Raw genomic sequence first — 21,103 nt, 5'->3', positions numbered from 1 at the left:
ACAGAAGGATATATCAGAAGAGAAGACCTAGAAGGTCACCAGCAGGGGAGCCATGGTCTTTTTTCCTGGCCAAGAACTCCCAGCCCTCTCCTTTCTTTTCTTTCAGGAAACAGATCCTGGTTGCTAACTCTGTTTCTTCCACCCTGAGTCCATTTGACTTGGCAACCTCACACCAGCTGTTCCCACTTCCTACTTCTGGCTGTAATTACCTAAATGTTAGTCACAGAAACTTTCCAGTTTGGGGGACTCTCCATTTATTTATCCTTACGATGACCTCTTCAATGTTACATTGTCCCAAATAGCTCTCAAAAGTTGTCTTTGTCTTCCCTTGGAATGAGACCTAGGCTAGATTGTCTCATTTGTCTTGCTTCTGGGGTTGCTTATCAGAGGGTCCTGGAGTATTGAAAAAACATTTGAGGATGTTTCTGTTACAGCCAGTGAGCGCACTGATCAAAAGCCCCCGAAAGACTTTAGGCAAGAACAAAGTTGTAGTGGGGTAATGTATCTTCAGAAACATTTCACTGGTAAGGAACTGGAATTTATGTTGACTTTTATTTTTTTCATTTCTAGGCACTTTAGGTGAAAAGTTCCCATGAAGTGATGTGAAATATTGCAGTTGCCTCTTAAATTTATTCCCTTTGTCCTTTTTTTCCTTCAGTGGATTTAGCACAAATTAAACATTCACTATTCTACCTCAGTAGTTAGATACCTTTTGAGGTCTTGTTTGCTATTTATTTGTACTGAGTTAAAATGCACAAATAGTACCTTTCTTTCTTATAGTTGATACCTCCTTTAAGGTTGCATCATAAGCTGTAAGTAAACTCTCCTTCAAGAGAGCCATTTGTATCCAGTTAGCTTCTATAAAACATGAGCAAGCGTTCATAAGAATTCAGTAGATTGCTCTAGGGGTGATTTAATATAGTTTTAGAATTTGTTATAATGCACGCATTACCTGAAATGAAAGCAAAGAAGACATGTAAGAGGGTTATTACTTCAGTGAGCAATTCTTCAGGAAGACATAACGTGTTGGCTGTAGGCCAGTAGCAGCTGTGGTTATTTCCTATGGTGCCAAGCAGAGGGGAGGCTTCAGCGCACTCAGCCCTCACCACAGATCCCTTCATCACCACCTCCATTTCTGTGCCAGATGCACCAAACAGAAATCATGGTAGAGTAGCTCCTGTGCTGGGCATGAGGACATCTCTCCTTCCACTGGCACAAGGACAGTGCTGACTCTGATAGGCCTTTAGCTAAAAGTAAATGATAGAATACAGAGTTGGAAGGGACCAGCGATCACTCAATCCAATTCTTCGTGTGTTATATTAGAGAGAGGTGAAATGGCACGTGGCCACTCAGGAGAAGAGCCAAGACTTACACGTATCTATCCTAATTCATAGTCCAGTATTTTATACATTCGTTAACTAATTAATGTATTCATCCTTTTATTGAGCACCAACTATATGCCCTGCAATCTGCTAGGCAATCAGTGGGGATACAAATATGAACTAAACAAGGCTCTTGCATCCAAGGAACTCATGCTGTAGGATAGGAGAATTGTATGAAGCAATATTTGCAATGTCGTACATGCAGTGCTTCATAGAGGTCCGTATGAGGGGTCATGAGGGCAAAAATAAGGACATCACCTGTTTCTGTTAGGAGGTTAGGTGTCATTGAAGGCAGTCAAGGCCTGCTTCACAGAGAACAGGTTTCTTATGCTATTCGCAGAGCATGCTGTGTGGTACAGGATGAAGATAAGGGTGTGTTTTGTTTGTTCTTTTGTTTTTTTACTTAGAGAGATGAGAGAAGGACATGCCTATCTCAGGAAAAGGTGTAGTTTGCTACTCTGGAGAGATGCTCCATAAATTGTTTGGAAAATCCCGCATGCTATGTTCCTGTCTTTGTGATTATCCAACATTTTCCTATTTATGTTCTTCATGAACCGTGTGTGTGTGTGTGTGTGTGTGTGTGTGTGTGTGTGTGTGTGGATGGGTGGAGAGATGCATTAACCACCTGTGAAACACTGTGGGAAAAGCCACTTTCAACCTTCCTCAACAACATCACTCATTTGTCTCTTAATTTCCATCCCCCAGGGCACCACCATTGTCCAAGTCCTTATTTTGGCATCCCTGAGCTTTGCAATAGCTACCTAAGTGCTTTGTCCCATCCAATACTAAATACCACTATCTAATTCATATTTTTAAAACTTTAACAATGTTTACCTTTTAATTATTTGTCTTTCTTGGGTAATGCATTCACCTGATACAAAAATTTATAAGTGCAAAGGATATGTTAGTGAAAAGTCATGCTCCCATCCTTGTCCCCCAGCCAGCCAGCTCCCCTCTCCATTGGCAACCACTGTTAATAGTTTCTTGTATATTCTTCCAGAGAGATTTTAGAAATACACAAATTAGAATTTTCTTTTTCTCCCTTTTATATACATAAATAGGAGCATAGGGTAACAACCATTCTGTCCTTTGCTTTTGTTCACTTAGCAGTATATCTTGGAGACCTTTCCATATCACTCTGTAGAGAACTTCCTCGTCCTTTGTTCAGCTGCATTGTATTCCATCGTATGGAGGGACCATAGTTTATTCAGCCAGTTTCTAGTTGATGGAACATTCGTGTTGTTCCAAACCTTTGCTTTTACAAACAATGTCCTTGTGTGTGCTGATACTTCTTTATGTATATCATTCACCTAAAAAAACCCGCTTTTACTGTCATATGCCCAAATGCCCACACAACAAAGTACTTTATTTTGACATTCAAGGCCTTCTTCAATAAGGCCCCAGATAACTGTCTAATATTATCAATGTGTGCCAAAATGAACTTTCTGTTTTAGCCCAATGATTGAATTCAAGATCTTTTCCAAGTACCCCTTTATTTCTCTCTTCTGTACTTCTCGAAATGATCTGTTTTCTTTAGCCCCCAGTAATAATATTTATTGTTCCCTAAATGGGCCTTTGTGGCTCCTAAGTCCTCTGGCCTGGATCTCCACCTCCCTGCTTCGCCTTTGGAACGTGTGACCTATTCTTGGCTCCTCTTGAGTTCCGCCTTCTCTGATGATCTTTTCAGCCTTCCTCAAACTCTAGGAACATCCTCCTCTTAGAAACCCCAGCCCTTGCTACAGTATAGCTCTTTGGGTGTAGCATGTGTGTGCATACATGCCTGCGCGTACAGGCTTATAATGTTTCTTTATAAATGTGTGTATGTTCTTTTTTCATCAGCAAGATTGTGAGGTATTGATGGGTCTCTTTTAGTATTTTATATACATCTTTATGACTCTCACAATTACGCTGCACAATTCCTTCCTCTATAGATTTTTGTTTCCTCATCTGTTACCCATAAACATTCAAAAATCTTACATGCTGCTCCAAGACAAAGCCTTCCTAGGTTCCCTTTTGCCCCATATTGACCCTGGGATGAATGACAGCTGGTCCCCTGGGCCTTGCGTTCCTCCTCTGCTCCTCTCTTACCTCCCCTGAGCTGGCTCCTCTTCTTGGCCAGATGGACCACCCTTTAGGCTCCACGAATGCCTTACATTTCCTGTTTCCATGGCAACATACATGCCATCTTTTCCAAAACACTGTCCCATCTCTCCTTCCTAAATCATGATTCCCCAACCTCAGTGAAGCCCTTATGCCACAGGCTCTTCTAGATTGTCTCTTCCACGTCTCTAGTCATTTTAAAGTCTAGGAATAATAATATGTTAGCTAGCTTTATTGGGAACTTTGTATACACCAGACACGGTATAGCCACGTTATTTGCATGATCTCACTTATTTCTCACAACCTAGAAGATAGGGACACTGCCTGCAGTGTATTTATCACGTTTCACTTCTTACGGAACAGAACATAACAATATTTATGACTAGTTATTGTCAGATGTTCTTATTGTCTACATGTGGATTTGCCCACTCTGACAAGTAGCCAATGCCCTTTACTTCCAGCTTTATTCCACGCATGCTGCTACGTTTCTTCCCAGGGCATAAGTGAGATTGTGCTTTGGGAAAGCAAACTTGTTTAAATCTCTTCCCAAAAAGATTGTAGCTATAAGATAATTCTGCACATACATACTCTGCAGAAATGATTTTTTTGTTATTCGGGTTTTGGATTCTACGTGTTTATGCTGTTTTCCTTCAACCGTAGATGGTACCTTTGTGCATTCTTGTCTCCTCCATCAGATTGTAAACTTAGATGCAGAAGCTTACTCTACACCTTCTGCTCATATTTTAAATTTCCAATTGCTAAATTAATAAATAATAAAATCGTTAATACAAATTTTTCTACATAGAATATTTTAATTAATTAGTTGAATTAATTTTGTATTAACTTCTGCTTTACTTTTCTCTTTTCTCATTTTTCAGGAAATCATTTGCCAGAAGAATACTGTGAGTATTTTACTTAACCCTTCCAGAAACTTTTTTATCTTTTCTTTTCCATCAAACTGATCTCTGGTATATTTTCCATTTCCACAATTATTAATTTCTATTTCTTTTTTTCCTCTTTAGAATTTCTAACATATCAATATAAATATGGGTTATTTTACATAAATATTGCTTTATAGTGAAACTTTATACTAATGGGAGATGACACTGATACCTGTTTTCTTCTATATATAATTATGTTTTAGAAAAAAATTTCCATACTATATTCAATTTTGTGTAATTATGAGTGTTACTAAAGCAGTGTATATACATACACTGATACACACACATATGTATATGTATGTCTATCTGTATATATACATATGTAGATTTCTATGTCTATATATACACTGTATATATACACTATATATACAAATTATAAATATACATATACACACATATATACACATGTACACACACACATACGGAGATTTGTATCCATATATTGATATATACATACCTCTATCATCTTTATATTGGTACTGACTTAAGTTCCTAAGTCCTTTCGTTTCTTTTATAATATCACACACATTCTATTCTTTTTTTTAAATTAAATTTATTTATTTTTTATTTATTTTTGGCTGCATTGGGTCTTCATTGCTGCCCACGGGCTTTCTCTAGCTGTGGCGAGTGGGGGCTAGTCTTTTTTTTTTTTTTTTTTCTTTTGCGGTACGCGGGCCTCTCACTGTTGTGGCCTCTCCCGTTGCGGAGCACAGGCTCCGGACGCGCAGGCTCAGCGGCCATGGCTCACGGGCCCAGCCGCTCCGCGGCATGTGGGATCTTCCTGGACCGGGGCACGAACCCGTGTCCCCTGCATCGGCAGGCGGACTCTCAACCACTGTGCCATCAGGGAAGCCCAAGGGGGGGGATTCTCTTCATTGTGGTGCGCGGGCTTCTCATTGCGATGGCTTCTCCTGTTGCGGAGCATGGGCTCTAGGTGTGCGGGCTTCAGTAGTTGTGGCACACGGGCTCAGTAGTTGTGGCTTGCGGGCTCTAGAGCACAGGCTCAGTAGTTATGGCGCACGGGCTTAGTTGCTCCGCGGCATGTGGGATCTTCCCGGACCAGGGCTCAAACCCGTGTACCCTGCATTGGCAGGCAGATTCTTAACCACTGCGCCACCAGGGAAGTCCAAGTTCCTAAGTCTTGTAAACCACACTTTAAGACCTTTGAAACCACACTTCAAAGTTCTTACCCTCCACACAGAATTAAACAAAAGTTAAAAAGTGATAAAAATAAATTTAAAAATTTTAAATGCATGAAAGATAATTATAATATATTCTGAAATCAGCCTTGTTATGCCAATGGTTTTTCATTTTGGAAGGTAAGCCAGTATTTAAAACCTTAAAGAATGTATCTCTGAAACTTAGAGTGGAAATAACATACTACATGAAGATCTGCACGTGATTCCATTTAAGATGAGGATAAGATTAAAATTACAATGGGTAAATTTCCCTTAGATTGGAAATTTAAGAGATAAAGATTTAAGAGTTCAGATCAGAGACTCATTGCAGCATAAATAATGTTGCCATGATAAACTCATTCTTCACATCTCAACAGGAAATGAACAATTACTGCTGCATGCATCAATTCGGTGTAACAGATTTTGTGAAGCAAATGTTGATGGAACATGAACTGTGTGCCAGGTTTTGGGCTTGGTGCCACAAGAGACTCACTGTGAAGGCTGAAAGTAGAGACAGCCCATTCATAAGTGTCTCAGGAGACAACAACTGAGAAGTGCCAGAGTCTTGCTGGGGGAGAAGGTCAAGCAAATAAGCAAACAAACAAATGAGAAATTAACATAAGGTCGTGGGTGCCAAAGAGTGGGCGCCCCTTCCCTCAAGCGGGGATGGAAGGTCTTTCAGAGGAGGTGGCATTTACCTGAATGGCAGGGAAGAGCTAATCATGCCCAGTGATGGGTTGGATGTGTGGGGAAGCAGGTTTATCAGTTGACCCTACACTGCACGTTATGAACAAGTCACCCATTGACTTGAGTAAGCTGCTGTGTTTCTGGTGCTGGGTGTCCTTCTCAAAAGTTGAGTATTTTGAGCATATGTTTCAATATGTTTGACTGCTGAGAGCATATCTTCCCAGGTTAATTCATTTTCCATACATACTTATGTTCACCTTTATGTAACCTTTAAAAATTGAAAAACAGAATTGGCATTATTATTTTTTAAAACAAAAGCAGTGAAGGCAATCGGAGAGAACACATTTAGATTTTGAGCTCTGTGTTTTTATAGCCATGAAAACAAGCATGGGCCGGAGAGATCAGCCTTGTTATTTTATGATCATGCCTTAGTATTTTGAAATGTAAAGAAATGTGCTGTGGGCTTTCTTTTTCAAGAAGTAGGTTTAAATATTTTAGAATTAGTATCTTATTAATAAAAGACAGTTGTTGCACTTGATCACACAGTCATTGTTTTTATTTGCTTTGGATTATTATTTATTTCAAACTCGGGGTTTGGTAGCCATCTGTAAAAAGAAATTGCAGTCATGATATTTCTAAGTTATACATGAGCCAGCTTGGGAAATAAATGTTCCCTTATTATTAGTGTTCATCATTTTGAAAAAGTGCTTTTCTCAGCAGCTGTTATCTTTTTAAAAAACACGAAGGGTGGGAGGGAGATGCAAGAGGGAGGAGATATGGGGATATATGTATACATGTAGCTGATTCACTCTGTTATACAGCAGAAACTAAGACAACATTGTAAAGCAATTATACTCCAATAAAGATGTTAAAATTAATTAATTAATTAATTTAAAAAAAACAATCTGAAGTCCACTCCCCGCTCCCCGCTCCCCGCACTCACACTTTCTCCCTGCTGCATGCTCGCTGGGCCTAGAAGCATCCATGTGCCTCCTGCTGTTTACTGCTCTCCCCCTTTTTTGGCCATAAACAATGGGACATTGAAAAAAAATATTGCCTTAGAAGCACAGGGAAGAGACTCCAAAAAGAGCAGTGAGGCCAGGAACTTGGGAAAGCCTTAGCATGCTGAATACCTTCAACAAGGATTCTGAAACCTCATCCCATGGGGTTTGAGGACAGTTTCAGGAATCTGATTTCCTCTGCTGTTTGCATGACTCTCATTTTCTCTCTTTACCCGCCTGCTGCTCAACACACACCCAGACATCTGATAGAATTAGTTTTACACAGATGCATTATCCCCCAATATCCAGTCTCTCAGTAATAATGTGTCCTGGTTCATGTCTTATACACAGATACACATGGTATTAAGGCTTTTGAGGATACAGAACTTTATCCAGCAGCAGAAGAAACTCTAAAAGTGCTTTTCTGGTTTATTGGCTTCTCATCTGTTTGTCCTTATTTTGTGACTTAGAAGATTCAGAGCCTTTCTTTGTAATTTTGAGTCCAAGTGCTTATATAAAACAAGAGTATTTGATTCTGTGGCTCTTTTATATAGCTCCCTCATAGTTTAAGCTCCAGAAACTTTGGAAAGCAATTTCTTGATATACTTGCCTTTCTTTTCTGTTTAGACAGTAGCTTGGGTAAAAGGATTAAAATGGTGGACCTGCTGTGGGATCTTGGTAACATTTTAGTAGCAGGATATGTTTATTTTTCCTCTTCCCCACTAGTCTTCCAATTATTGGTCCATCAAGGAGAACTTGCAAAAGGAACAATTTAATGTGCTTGATTTAAAAATCAAATCTCAACCTTTGGAGGTTCTTCTCGCACTTTAAATGGAAGTCACGTCCAGTTTCTGCTTCATTACCTGAAATACAAGTGCCTCAAAGAATAACATGTTCATAAATAATTAAACCTAGCCGTAAGGGCATTTGACACTTCTCATCTGTTTGCTACAAGGCAGTAACTTGGCTCTTGCAGGGGTCTGTGCAAGGTGACCTGAGGCAAAGGGGTTGATGTGCCGGCAGGTCAAGGCCAGGCGGGAGGGTGCCCAGCCCCCAAGCCATAATGGCAGGCCCTCTGGAGAAGGAGTTCCTGGACTGGAGTCCCAGACACATCACAGCCCAGCTGTGTGACCTTGCCAAGCCTTACCTGAACCCTCACCTGTAAAATGGAGACAAGATCCCCTCCCTCAGTGGGCTGTTGTGAATGTATGGCCATTCATTCCCCAGCACATGCCAAGGTGAATAAATGTTTGCTCTCATTCGTTTAGTTCAAAGGATAAGAGAAGTGATGCCTCGTTCTCTGTAATTCTGACATGGAACAAATAATTTGGGCTTCTGGATTCCCTAGAACAGTGATAAATAGAGTTTTCCACCCATCTCATTCTAGTTTTCAGCCCCCTGCTTTTTGCTTTCTCTATGGATTTTTCTCTTAGAGGTCTCTCCCATTTCCTCAGATCCAGCCATGCCAGAGAATCACCAGGTCTGTATTTTGGCTTGAAACTCTTTTACATTCCAATCACACATGTCCAACTCTGTTTTGGACATTATCCCTTTAGATGTCCTGTTCCCCTTAAATCCCAACCTTTCAAAAGTGTGCATGTCACCCTACCCACCCCAAATCAAATCTCACCCACTTGAAGTTCTTCTCATATTTTAACTGGAAGTCAGGCTCTGTGTATAATTCGTTACCTGATACGTATCAAGTGCCCCCGAGTGTAATCTGTTCATAAATAATTAAGTCTGGTTCCGCCTTCTGAATTCTTGCTTTTTGTTAAGGATCCCACTCTTCTTTAAGGAGCCCCATTTACAACGGTAGAGTCACCTTTGATGCCTTCCTCTTCATCTCTCTCAATATCTGTAATCAGCTGGCTGGTCTCCATGAGTTTTTCTTCTTGAAGTCAAGTGCACACGTCCACTGTTGCTGCTGTCAATCTGGTCATGCTTTGTAGCTTCCCACCTAATTTCCTTAAATCTCGTTCTTTCTCTTTCAGTTCTTTCCGTTTTCTGGCCAGACTGTCAAAATGCACAACTTTGTTTATGTTTTCTTTCCTGCTCTGAATCCTTCCATGATTCCCACTGCCCAGCATATAGAGTTTGAAACCCTTATCTATTCGCTTCTCCTTCCCTGAGCCCTAAGCTCTGGTTAAGACTCGCTTACTCAGGGGTGTCCAGTTCAATTTCTCCTTTACACTTCCCACCTCCACTTTTGTTTGCACTAGTGCACCCTCACTTGGCATCATCGGGAGCGGACAGAAGGCGGTGCTGAGTGAGCGGAGAGTGGCACAGGCTGAGGCTGGAGAGAGAGGCAGTGTTTGGATAGTCAAGCCCTTGTAGGCTACAGTGACCTGTTTTATCTTCATGCCAGGAGCAAACGAGGGGGCTTGAAGCACCTGAGGGAAGTCATCTGATATAGGTTGTTGAAAGATCACTTTGACAGCTGGGTAGAAAATAGATTGATGGGCAAGAAGAGAAGCAGAGAGCCCAGCTAAAAGCCAATTACAATGGCTCGGGCCAGGTATGTTGGTGGCATGGTCTGCAGTGTTGGCAGAGAAGATGGAGGGAAATGGACCAATACGAGGCGGAATAGACAGGACTTTGATAGGCTATGGAAGGAAATGGAAGCATCAAGGATAACTTCAGGGTCTCTAGATTTAGTAACTGGGACACTAATGGAGCCACGACTGCGATAGAGCAGCCTGGAGGGGAGCAGTTTATCCTGGCATCACTCACACATTGCTGTCACGTGGGCAGCCCTGAAATGTTAGCTCTTATCATTTCCATGTATTTATGCTGTGTCTCTCTGACTAAAGTTTAAGTTCCCTGAAGGCCAAAGGCTGTGTTTTAAGCTACCCTATTTTACCTACAGCATATATCATTTTGCCTTAGCCATGAGAAACGGTGAATAAATATTTAATCAATTGATAGAAACTGTGCCATGCTTTTTTTCATCATCTGTAAAGTCCTAATTATTTGAAGTAAGGAATTAAAGAAATTGGAAGAGACTTCCGTTTCCATAGGTCATTAAATAGGAAATGAGGTTTTTAAAAATTTACCTTCACATTCAGGATTATTATTTAAAAGTAGGATTTAGGGTTACGTCAGTGTGGAGTCTGCAGGCCAGCTCAGCACCTTCTGGCGCCTCCTCTTTCCACAGATGTGCACTGGGAACTACACATGTATTCCCTACATGATAACTCCACACAACAAGGTCTACTGCTGTGATAGCAGCTTCATGAAGGGCTTGACAGAGCTCATGCAGCCGAACTTCGAGCTGCTCCTTGGACCCATCTGCTTACCTCTTGTGGATCGTTTCATTCAACTTTTGAAGGTGGCACAAGCAAGTTGCAGGTAAAGTTTAGTAATGCTATTTGGTGGTGATAATGAAGTGTTCATCTGCTTCATTTATTTGTGCAACTTATCAGATGTTTCTTACATGCAGTGCTCAACCAAGAACCAGGGAAAAATATATAAAACCCTCTAAGTGGATAAAATAGATGCTGCCTAGTCCACCTCTTGTATTTTGTCCACTTTATTCAGAGGAGAACAACTTGAAATCAGAAAAAAAAAAAAGACTGTTAACTGTGTTGTAGAAATGGTAGAGCTAAAAATATATTCAAAGTACAGAAATATTATCTGAATAAATGTCCAGAGACTTTTAGTGTAAGGACAAGAACTCTCTAAAAATTGCTGAAAGCACTATTATATTTTAGTTAAGAGCAATCATTTAGGTTGATAAATGATGATGCTGGATCAGAAGGAAAATGTTATATTATGTTCAAATCACAGGCACACCTAATTTATTTAGAACAATTTCTACTCAAAACAGTAAAATGAAAAATAAAGTTTTAGCATTTTAAGTGGTACATTGCAGGGTCTTGGAAAATTTATTAGCTTGGAGTGTCTTTACCTTTAATTCTTACTGAAGCAAGGCAGAGTGTAAAAGAATAGGATGCCCCAGTTTTTAAATAATACCAGATAGATAAGGTGTTCATTCTGTGCATCTTAACGAACTGAAAGGTACGAGTGCTGCAGATGTCATCCGTTTCCTTATAAGATCATTGCTTTTCATTGAAATCCTTTCTAATATTAACTCCAAAAAATGTGTGTTTTCCCACCAGCCAGTATTTCCGGGAATCTATACTCAATGATATCAGGAAAGCTCGTAACTTATACACTGGTAAAGAACTGGCAGCTGAATTGGCAAGAATTCGACAGCGAGTGGATAATATTGAAGTCCTGACAGCAGATATTGTCATAAATCTGTTACTTTCCTACAGAGATATCCAGGTGAGAAGCTGCTCAAAGTCACGTCTTTGTCATGTAGCACGTTGGAGGAATGAGGGAGTGTTAATATCCAGTTTTAGTTAGCTATTAAGTCATTCATGTCACTACATGTAATTTTTTATTGACTCTCCTAAGCTTTCCATCCAGAGATTTTATGATAAATGAAGCAGACTCATATAAGTTAACCATCAGTGATTGTGAAAGACTTGTACGGTAAAGGTCTGACTTTTTCCTCCAAAAGAACAAAAAGAAAAATTTGCATGCATAGCTAATCTGCAGACAGCCTGTTCTATTCCATTAGCCTCCGGCACACCCATCAGTCAATAAGTGAAAGCTTTGTTTTGGCAAAGAGCAGAAATTTTTAGAGCTTTCCAGACATCTCTCTTACTCCTGGAATTTGTGTTGCTTGAAATTAATAGTACTGGGCCTAACTAGATAGAAGTATGAAATGTGCAATTGATTAATTATAAAAATAACTTTAAAAATATATAAAGTAAAGCATGAACATGCAATATTATTTTTATCGGGATGTCTTAAAATTTTTAAATTATGGTAAGTAGAATGAAATCCTCTCTGAGTTGGGGCTTTGCTATTGGAGTTTTACAGTAAACTTTAAGCGACTTCTGGTTTCTTATTCCCAACCTTTCAGGCCCGAGTAAAGCTTCATGTGGACAACAAAGATTCACATACGTGGAAAAAGTGTGGCACTTAGGATTCCATGACTAGAGAGCTTACTTGTGTTGAAACGGAATAGTTCTGTTACTTATCACAGAAGTTCAATTAGTTGCTCCATGTCCTTGATATTTTGGAAATTATTTCCCTGAAAGTAATTGATAAGACCCTGCATACCAGGAATCTGGCTCCAGGGAGAAGTAAACCACCCATATTTAGACAATGTAGCATTACCATGTTAGATGGTTTATTGTTTTTTAGGTCAGATGTGGTAACTCAATATTTCTAATGTTTTATCTATATAATCCAAACCCCTTATTTAAACAAACAAACAAACAGTTTCTTCTTGGTTTCAGATTCTTCAGAGTATTCCGTGGGTTCTAGTTCATTTTTTAAATGCCCTTCTCAGATTCAGGTAGCTGGCTGGCCAAAGGCATTTCATTGTCAGGACTTTCTCCCAATGGTTTAATTCTATGTTATTCTCCTCTTGTTTAAAAGGACTATGATTCTATTGTGAAGCTCGTAGAGACTTTAGAAAAGCTGCCAACCTTTGATTTGGCCTCCCATCACCATGTGAAGTTTCATTATGCATTTGCACTGAATAGGTAAGAAGAAAAAGTTTCCATCCACAACGTGCTAACATTTTATTTTTTAACCTCCATATTCTTTCTATGGTATGTTTTTGCTATAGCCTTGCAACCACTCCCTATTAGAATTTAATGTTAATATTTCTACTTCAACCATGTAAAATATAGGAAGCATGCATTCTGATTTTTTCTGACTTTTTTGTCAGTAAAAAAGTGTCCCTCAATGCTTGTATATTTAAATTCTAAAAATTCTTTTTCTTCTCTGTCAAAATTTGTATTTGCTATTTATATATTTTTTAGGATTTTTTAAATTCCATGGATATGATGTTATCTTTAAATATACTCAACACCAAATGATTATTTACACAAAAAGTAACTAGAGTAGGGATAGTTATATCTAGGTGAACATATTCCTAACCAGAAAATATGTTCACTGGGATTGCCCTGAACATACCTAATTATAATTAAAACTCTGTGGGCCACATTTTAGGTCATGTGTCCATGAATCTTCTAGGACCAGGACTAACACTGCTGCTTCCAGTCCTGCCTCCACGCCTTCTGTTGGCATCATGGCTGGCACCTGCCTCAGTGCCACTTTCTACCCAGAGTCACCGTGGAGGATCATCCCTGCGCTGGCCATAGAGAGGCCTAGAGCACTGAACTGTCCAAACCTTAGTTGTGCTGTCCTCTGCCATGGCGGAGAGTTGAATATGTATGTAATTACTACAACTGGAGAGAATGATAAAAAGAAAAAGGGGGGGGACCTCACATCTATCATTCATTTGCCATGAAGGTTTAATTAGTTTACCGATGAGGAAACTGAAGAGGTGGAGTAAGCATATCATAAAACTGGGGCTCAAACCCAGATCTAGCTGATGCTGGTATTTCTGTTCTTCATCACTAGGTTCTCCTGCCTTTGTCTCCAAAGAAAAGTCAGCATGCTCTTTAACCAGAGATTGTGTGTTTCCTTTTTTATCTACCCAAACTCTAGAAATTGCTAACTTTATCAGTACATGTATAATGAAAGTCTATTTTATCTCCCCGTTTATTAAACATCTTTTTCTTTAGATTTGGCAGAGTGAGATGAAACCTCCAGAGATTATCTGTTCCAACTGGTTTTCAAATAAATCCTTTTTGAAAGATGAAATGAAAGATGGAATGAAATATATTCTATATTGAAATGAAAAATGAAAGTCCATAGAGCCTCTTATATTTTCCTTTATCCATAGTTTGTCTCTGTCTTTCCTAAAATAGAATAGAATGAAATGATAAATGTATTTGTATGCAACATTATTCTAAACTCAAGGTATTTAGTACAAAGTATAAAAAGGAATTTCATGCACAGAAGGATTTAAAATAGTAGTTGAGAATACAAATAACTCTTTTTATATAGCAGTTTTATTGAAATATAATTCATATACCATACAATTTTATTTAAAGTGTACTGTGAGTCAATGGATTTTAGTGTATTAACAGAGTTGTGTGACCATGAACACCAAGACTTTTAAAACATTTGTATCACCACCAAAAAAAACCCCCTCCCCATTAGCAGTCACCCTCCCATTTCCTCTCAAATACCCCAGACCTAGGCAACCACAAATCTACTTTCTGTCTCCATAGATTTGCCTACTTTGGACATTTCATATGATGAGCTCATACACATGTAGTCTTTGTGACTGGCTTCCTTCACTTAGCACAATGCTTTCAAGGTTCAAGAAATAATTCTTAAGAGAATTTTAATCTTTGAGAACCATCTATATGTACTTGCTGATTTTAAAATGAGCTATATAAAGCAGCTTCCTTAGATAATCAGTTGGTCACGTGTAGAAGATAAGTGACTCTTGGGTTAAAGTTGGATTGTTGGTATTGTCTGTGACTTAGTTTGCTCAGTGTTTCAAAGTAAAAGCCATTGAAACCTATAGCATCAGGGTTTTGTCTCTGTTTGGATTCCTTGACTCTACCCCATTCAAGGCCACAGACTGCATTCCTAATCTCACTGCATCAACTTAAATTTGCACAGAGACTGCAGGGAAATTGGAAGGACTATGGATGGATAAGCACAAATCTATCACCATTAGCAGAAAAGCAACTCAAAAGAAATCCTTGTTAAACGCAGTAGACATGCAATAGGATAAAAAGATTTACAGAAGACTCTCAAAATATAGTTGTTGTTTTTATCTTGCCAAACTTCACTAATGTGAATCAATATATTAAATAGAGTTTTAAAAAGATAATTGGCCTAAACTGCTTCTGTAATCTATACTGAAACAATGATGTTTCCCTCCTCTACCTTAGGAGAAATCTCCCTGGAGATAGAGCAAAAGCTCTTGACATTATGATTCCCCTGGTGCAAAGTGAAGGGCAAGTTGCTTCAGATATGTATTGCCTCGTTGGTCGAATCTACAAAGATATGTTTTTGGACTCTAATTTCATGGATTCTGAAAGTAGAGACCATGGAGCTTCTTGGTAAGTGCACAGGATAAGATACTTGATAAATCCATAACATAAAAAATTGTTTGCAAATGAGTGTTAAATTATTGTTATTATCCTTTTGATTGTGTATTATGAAATAAATCTCACAATTTATAGCTTTAGTAAATAATTTTGTTGGAATTCATTTAATAAGGCAGAGTAAAATGGGATAAATTGGTTGAAAAGATAATGATTTAAGAAAAAAGAATTTTAAAAGGTATTCTAAAGTATAATACAATAAAAATAAAATTTGGGGGAAAATTCAAGAGTCATGAAAGAAGACCTGAGTGGAAAAATATACCAAGTTTGGGCTTCCCTGGTGGCACAGTGGTTGAGAGTCCGCCTGCCAATTCAGGGGACACGGGTTCGTGCCCCGGTCTGGAAGGATCCCACATGCCGCGGAGCAGCTGGGCCCATGGGCCGTGGCTGCTGAGCCTGCGCATCCGGAGCCTGTGCTCCGCGGCGGGAGAGGTCACAACAGTGAGAGGCCTGCGTACCGCAAAAAAAAAAAAAATCTATATATCTATATATATCTATATATATATATACCAAGTTTGTGGATGAGAAGACTTGATATTTTAAAGATGTTAATTCTCCACAGCAGGGCTTTTCATGTAATTCAACAAATTGATTCTAAAATTTATGTGAAAAACTAAAGAGCCAAGAATGGGCAAAGCAATTTTGGAGAACAAGGTAGAGGGACTTGCTCTCCCAGATAACAAGACATACTATTACAATGTAATAATTAAGATGTTGCAGTATGAGTGCAAGCATAGACAAATAAAACACTGGAACCGAAGAGAGAGGCTGGAACAGACTGAGATATATAGATTTGAGACTAGATTTATGACATGATATGCTTCATGAGCCAGAGTGGAAAGAATAGACTCTTCAGGAATGGTACTGGGAAAATTTGTTTATCTGCTTGTAAAATAAAAATGAATCCCTAGTCTAACCCATGCACAGAAAATAAAATCCAAGTGAATTAAAGATCAAAAATTTTTTTTAAAAAAAACCTTTAGAAAAAATATTTTTAGAATAAAATATACAAACTGAATTTATGACTTTGGGTTAGGAAAGAATTTCTTAAACAAGGTATTTTTAATACCATAAACCATAAAAGATTGGGAAAACTAGAGTCCACTAAAATTTGCATCTGCTCATCAAGGTTCTGTCTTTTGGAAAGAGTAGGTTCTATTGCACTGATCGTCCTGCCAATAACAATTATAAACATTGTAAAAACACTTAAAAAAAAGTTTGAAAGCACCGAAGAGTGACTAAAGATAGTAAGAAACTGAAGAGTTTTAGATCTTTAGATGAAGGGTACTACATTAGATAAGATCCACTTTTAAATGCTTTTTCCTTTGAGAGAGCTCTCTGATCTGCAGGTACAGGGCAGTTAGAATTTAAGATGAAAATCATAGTTTCACTGGTTGGAGGAGTTAGTCTGAGGCTGCCAGAGTGCCTGGAAATTGAGTGATAGACCCCCTAAATGAAGGAGCCACAGAGAGAGCCCAAAATATAAGTATAAACTGCCCTTCCATTCTTGGCTGACCCCTGACATGTGCACATGTGGGTAAAACTCAAAGGAGTCCAGTGGAAAATAGCAGCCAGAAGGCTGGAGCTGAACAGAGATTTCAGCAGTTGTGTAATGCAGGAGAGACAGAGTTTGGAGTTTGAACCTCACCAAGTCAAAGGGGTTTGGGTAAACAGTTTGAGCTTTCCTCTGAAACTCCAGAAGGTCCAAGACTTCAGAATAAAAAAACTTCAGAATAAAAAAACATCCCAGGACTAAGGAAAATTAAGAGGAAAACCAAAACAGAGCCACCCTAATAAAACCTAAAACCAAGACTCCACATGAACAAGGTGAACTGCCAGTGATTTATTTGTGTGTTGCAACAAAATTCAACACTCTTAAGAGGAAGATAACAGAATCCAAACTCTCTACAACATATCATCCAAAATGTCTACTATACCATTAGGAGCTACTAGATTTGTGAAGAGATAGGAAAGTATGATCCATAGTAAAAAGAAAATCAGTCAATAGAAGTAGACCCACAGACAACAAAGATTTTGGAATTAGCAGAGAAGGATATTAAAATAACAATGATAAATATGTTGAAGAGACTACTGGAAAAGATGGATATTATGGGTGAAAATATGAAGAATTATAGGAGATAAATGTAAACTGGAGAAGAACCAAATGGAAATTCTAGAACTGAAAATATAGTATTCAAAGTCAAAATTCCATCTAATGGGATTAATAAATAGGACACAATACAAGAAAGGATCAATAAACTTGAAAACAGGTGATTAGAAATCATTCAAACTGAAACAGAGAAAAGAAAAAGATTGAGAAAGAAATTAATGGTCTCAGTGACCTGTGGAATAGCATTAAGCAGTCTAACATACGTTATTGGAGTCTGAGAAGTAGAGAAGAGAGATGATATATCACGAAAAATATTTGAAGAATTAGTGACCAAATATTAACCAAATCTGATCAAGCAAACAAACAAACAAACAAAAACAGCCCACAGATCTAGGAAGCTCAGCAAAAACCCAAGCAGGGTAAATACAAAGAAATCCATTCCTCAGCACCTCATAGTCAGATTCCTGTAAAACAAAATTAAAGAATATATCATAAATGCAGCCAGGAAAAAAGATACATTATATTCAAGGGAAAGAGTGAGTTCTGACTTTTAATCAGAAGGAAGCCAAAGACAATGGAATAACATCTTTAAAGTACTTAAAGCAGAAAACGGTCAACCAAGATTTCTCTACCCAGTGATATTGTCTTTCAAAAGTGAGGATGAAATAAGGATATTTCTTGATAAATAAAAAACTGAGATAATTTGTTGCCAACAGACCCTTACTACAAAAAATGTTAAAGGAAAATCTTTAGGTTGAAGGGAAGTGATACCAGATGGAAACATGGATCTGTTAGAAGGCATGTAGAGCACTGGAAATGGTAAAAGTATTTATGAATATGTAGAAAAGATATCATCAACAAAGTAAAAAATAAACCACAGGCAGAGAGCAATGCATGTAACCGATATGGGATTTATATTCAATATATATAAATAACTCCTAAAAATACTTCAGAAAGAAAGAAAAAAGATTAAAAATGGGCATAGGAGAAGAACAGATCACTCACAAAAGAGGAATCACAAATGGCCAACAAACATATTTTTAAAAAATACAAAAAATGCTCTACCTACAAGCTAAAACAGACATACCATTTTACACTATGAAGATTAACAAAAATTTATGAATTTGACATTGTCAGTTGTTGGCAAGGATGTTTGAGAAACGGGAGTCCTAGTCCACTGCTGGTTGTGGTAGAAAATCTTATGACTACTTAAAGATTTTGGTATTATCAAGGAAAGTTGACAGTTAACCTTCCCTAGATCCCGCAGATCTATTCCTAGTTTATACCCTAGAGAAATTCTTGAAGTTTCTCTACATAAAAGTTAAAACATAAAAAAAAAAAAATCTTAAAAGAGTTGAGCAAAATAACCAAATGGCAGGATACATAGAGTATGATTTCGTCTATAGAAACTTTAAAAACAGTCATACACATCTAGTAAAAGTAGAGACACATCATAAATTCCCAATTCAGTAGAATAGTTACCAGTGGGGAAGGAGTAAAAAGGGATCGTGAAATGCTTCATATGCAGCTGCAAGAATATTTAAAACATTTTATTTCTTAAGTTGAGTGGTGGGTATATCAGTGGGAAGTGTTGCTTATATTATCCTTCTGTACTTTTTAGTATTTCTAAAATGTTCCCCAAAGAGTGCCTGACTTAAAAAAAATATTAAAGGAGGTTGACTTACAGAAAGAGACAAACACCATATGATATCATTTATATGTGGAATGTAAAGCATGACACACAGGTACCCATCTACAAAACAGAAACAGACTCACAGATGTAGAGAACTGACTTGTGGTTGCCAAGGGAGAGGGGGTTGGGGAAGGGATGGATTTGAAGTTTGGGGTTAGCAGATGTAATTATATATGGAATGGATAAACAACAAGGTCCTACTGTGTAGCACAGGGAACTATATTCAATATCATATGATAAATCATAATGGAAAAGAATATAAAAAAGAACATATATATACATGTGTAACTGAATTACTTTTCTGTACAGCAGAAATTAACACAACATTGTAAATCAACTATACTTCAATTAAAAAAAAAGGAAGTTGACTTAGTTCAGGTGTTATGAGAGCATAACTTTTTTAAAATTGTGAAACAGAAATCTTAACGTTTCAGAATCTTGTATCACCTTAACAGTTTAATGGTGGCCTGAAATTGGGATAATAGGTTATAATAAGGGAGGAAAACTTCCTAGATTTTCATTGACGGCTTTGGTTTGGACTTTTAAATTTGTATTATAAATTGTTACTGCAATTCAGAGAGTTTTACCATTTCTCTTAACCAATTTTTTCCCTGATGTTATAAAAGAGAAATGTAACTATGCAACCTTTCTATTACCAGAAGATTTCCACTTTTAGAAGATTTTTAATTGTAGGAGAATTAGAATCTGATATTTGGAAGCACTGTGCTGGTATAAATGCTTTGATTTGGCAGTGATAATGAAATGCATAGGTAATTTTTAAAAGCCTGATTTTCGTGGTCAGCAGATTCAAATGGAAAACATCTTATGAAGTTAATGTGCATCGTGCACGGGAATAAAATAGAAGTGTTTCCCCATTTGAAAAACCAAACAATTCAGACTACTGAGAGCTTTCAAGGTCACATAAAGTTCAATAAAGGAACACAAGTTTTTTTTTCTGGTTGTGTTTTTGTTTTAACTTTCTATACTTCCCAGTTCTGGCTCCTTTTCAATGGTTCCCATTTAGCTGAGGAACATTAACTACATTAACTGTCTCTCAAAAGATCTTTGTGTTCAAAGTTTTCAGGTCAAATTGAAGATGTCAGTTTTTTATTATTTCATTTTAAGCTATTCATTAATTTTCTTTTTTAAAAAATTTATTTTATTTATTTATATTTGGCTGTGTTGGGTCTTTGTTGCTGTGCGGGCTTTATCTAGTTGCGGCGAGCAGGGAGTCACCCCCCACTGCGGTGCGCGGGCGTCTCATTGTGGTGGCCTTTCTCGCCGCAGAGCCGGGCTCTAGGCACGTGGGCTCAGTAGTTGTGGCACACAGGTTCTAGACCGCAGGCTCAGTAGTTGTGGCGCACGGGCTCAGCTGCTCCGCAGCACGTGGGATCCTCCTGGACCAGGGCTCGAACCTGTGTCCCCTGCATTGGCAGGCGGGCTCTCAACCACTGAGCCACCAGGGAAGCCCTCATTAATTTTCTAGTAAGAACAGTGAAAGCAGTTAGAACTCAAAGCCTTTTCATGGGAAGAGCCTTAGGAGTTGACCTGGGTGTGTCACTCACTGATTTATCGAGTAATATAAGAATGTCACTTCTGTAGATTATCTGTCTATAACCTGCCATTATTATCATCATACCCATTTGTCCTACAGGTCGTTAAGAACAATTCCCCCCTATTTTAAAATGGGTGTTTTTTCATGCCCTCACACTTGTAAAGCCACTTTGGTATTTCTTAGTGTTTCAATCCAACTCCCACAGTCCTGCAAACACACTCATTCGTGTTGGTGTGTTGGCATCATCTGTAGCCTCCCTTTCTGTTAGAGCTGAGAAGTAAAAGCACGTTGTCAAGGTGCTGACCTAAGAGGGCATTACCGAGGTTATTAGGCATCTGGCCAGACTTACCCAGGATTATGCATTTCCTGAGTCCCAGAGAGTTGTTGCAACTGACCTTTTTT

General features: G+C 38.3%; 1 protein-coding gene across 2 annotated transcripts in view; it reads left to right on the top strand.

Annotated features, from left to right (window-relative positions):
- The window catches only part of MAP3K5 (mitogen-activated protein kinase kinase kinase 5), a 218,375-nt gene that overhangs the window by 79,672 nt on the left and 117,600 nt on the right, over positions 1 to 21,103 (top strand). For both annotated transcript variants that reach the window (XM_030853368.3, XM_060283713.1), the window contains exons 3-7: positions 4,361 to 4,384; positions 10,444 to 10,637; positions 11,408 to 11,576; positions 12,744 to 12,850; positions 15,128 to 15,298. In XM_030853368.3, the coding sequence (XP_030709228.1) occupies positions 4,361 to 4,384; positions 10,444 to 10,637; positions 11,408 to 11,576; positions 12,744 to 12,850; positions 15,128 to 15,298 (665 nt within the window). The remainder of the gene's footprint in view (positions 1 to 4,360; positions 4,385 to 10,443; positions 10,638 to 11,407; positions 11,577 to 12,743; positions 12,851 to 15,127; positions 15,299 to 21,103) is intronic.

The sequence above is a fragment of the Globicephala melas genome, chromosome 14, assembly GCF_963455315.2.
Source record: "Globicephala melas chromosome 14, mGloMel1.2, whole genome shotgun sequence".
Taxonomy (NCBI): Eukaryota; Metazoa; Chordata; class Mammalia; order Artiodactyla; family Delphinidae; genus Globicephala; species Globicephala melas.
Note: the sequence above shows the minus strand (reverse complement) of the source record. Positions and strands in the feature narration are given on the sequence as shown.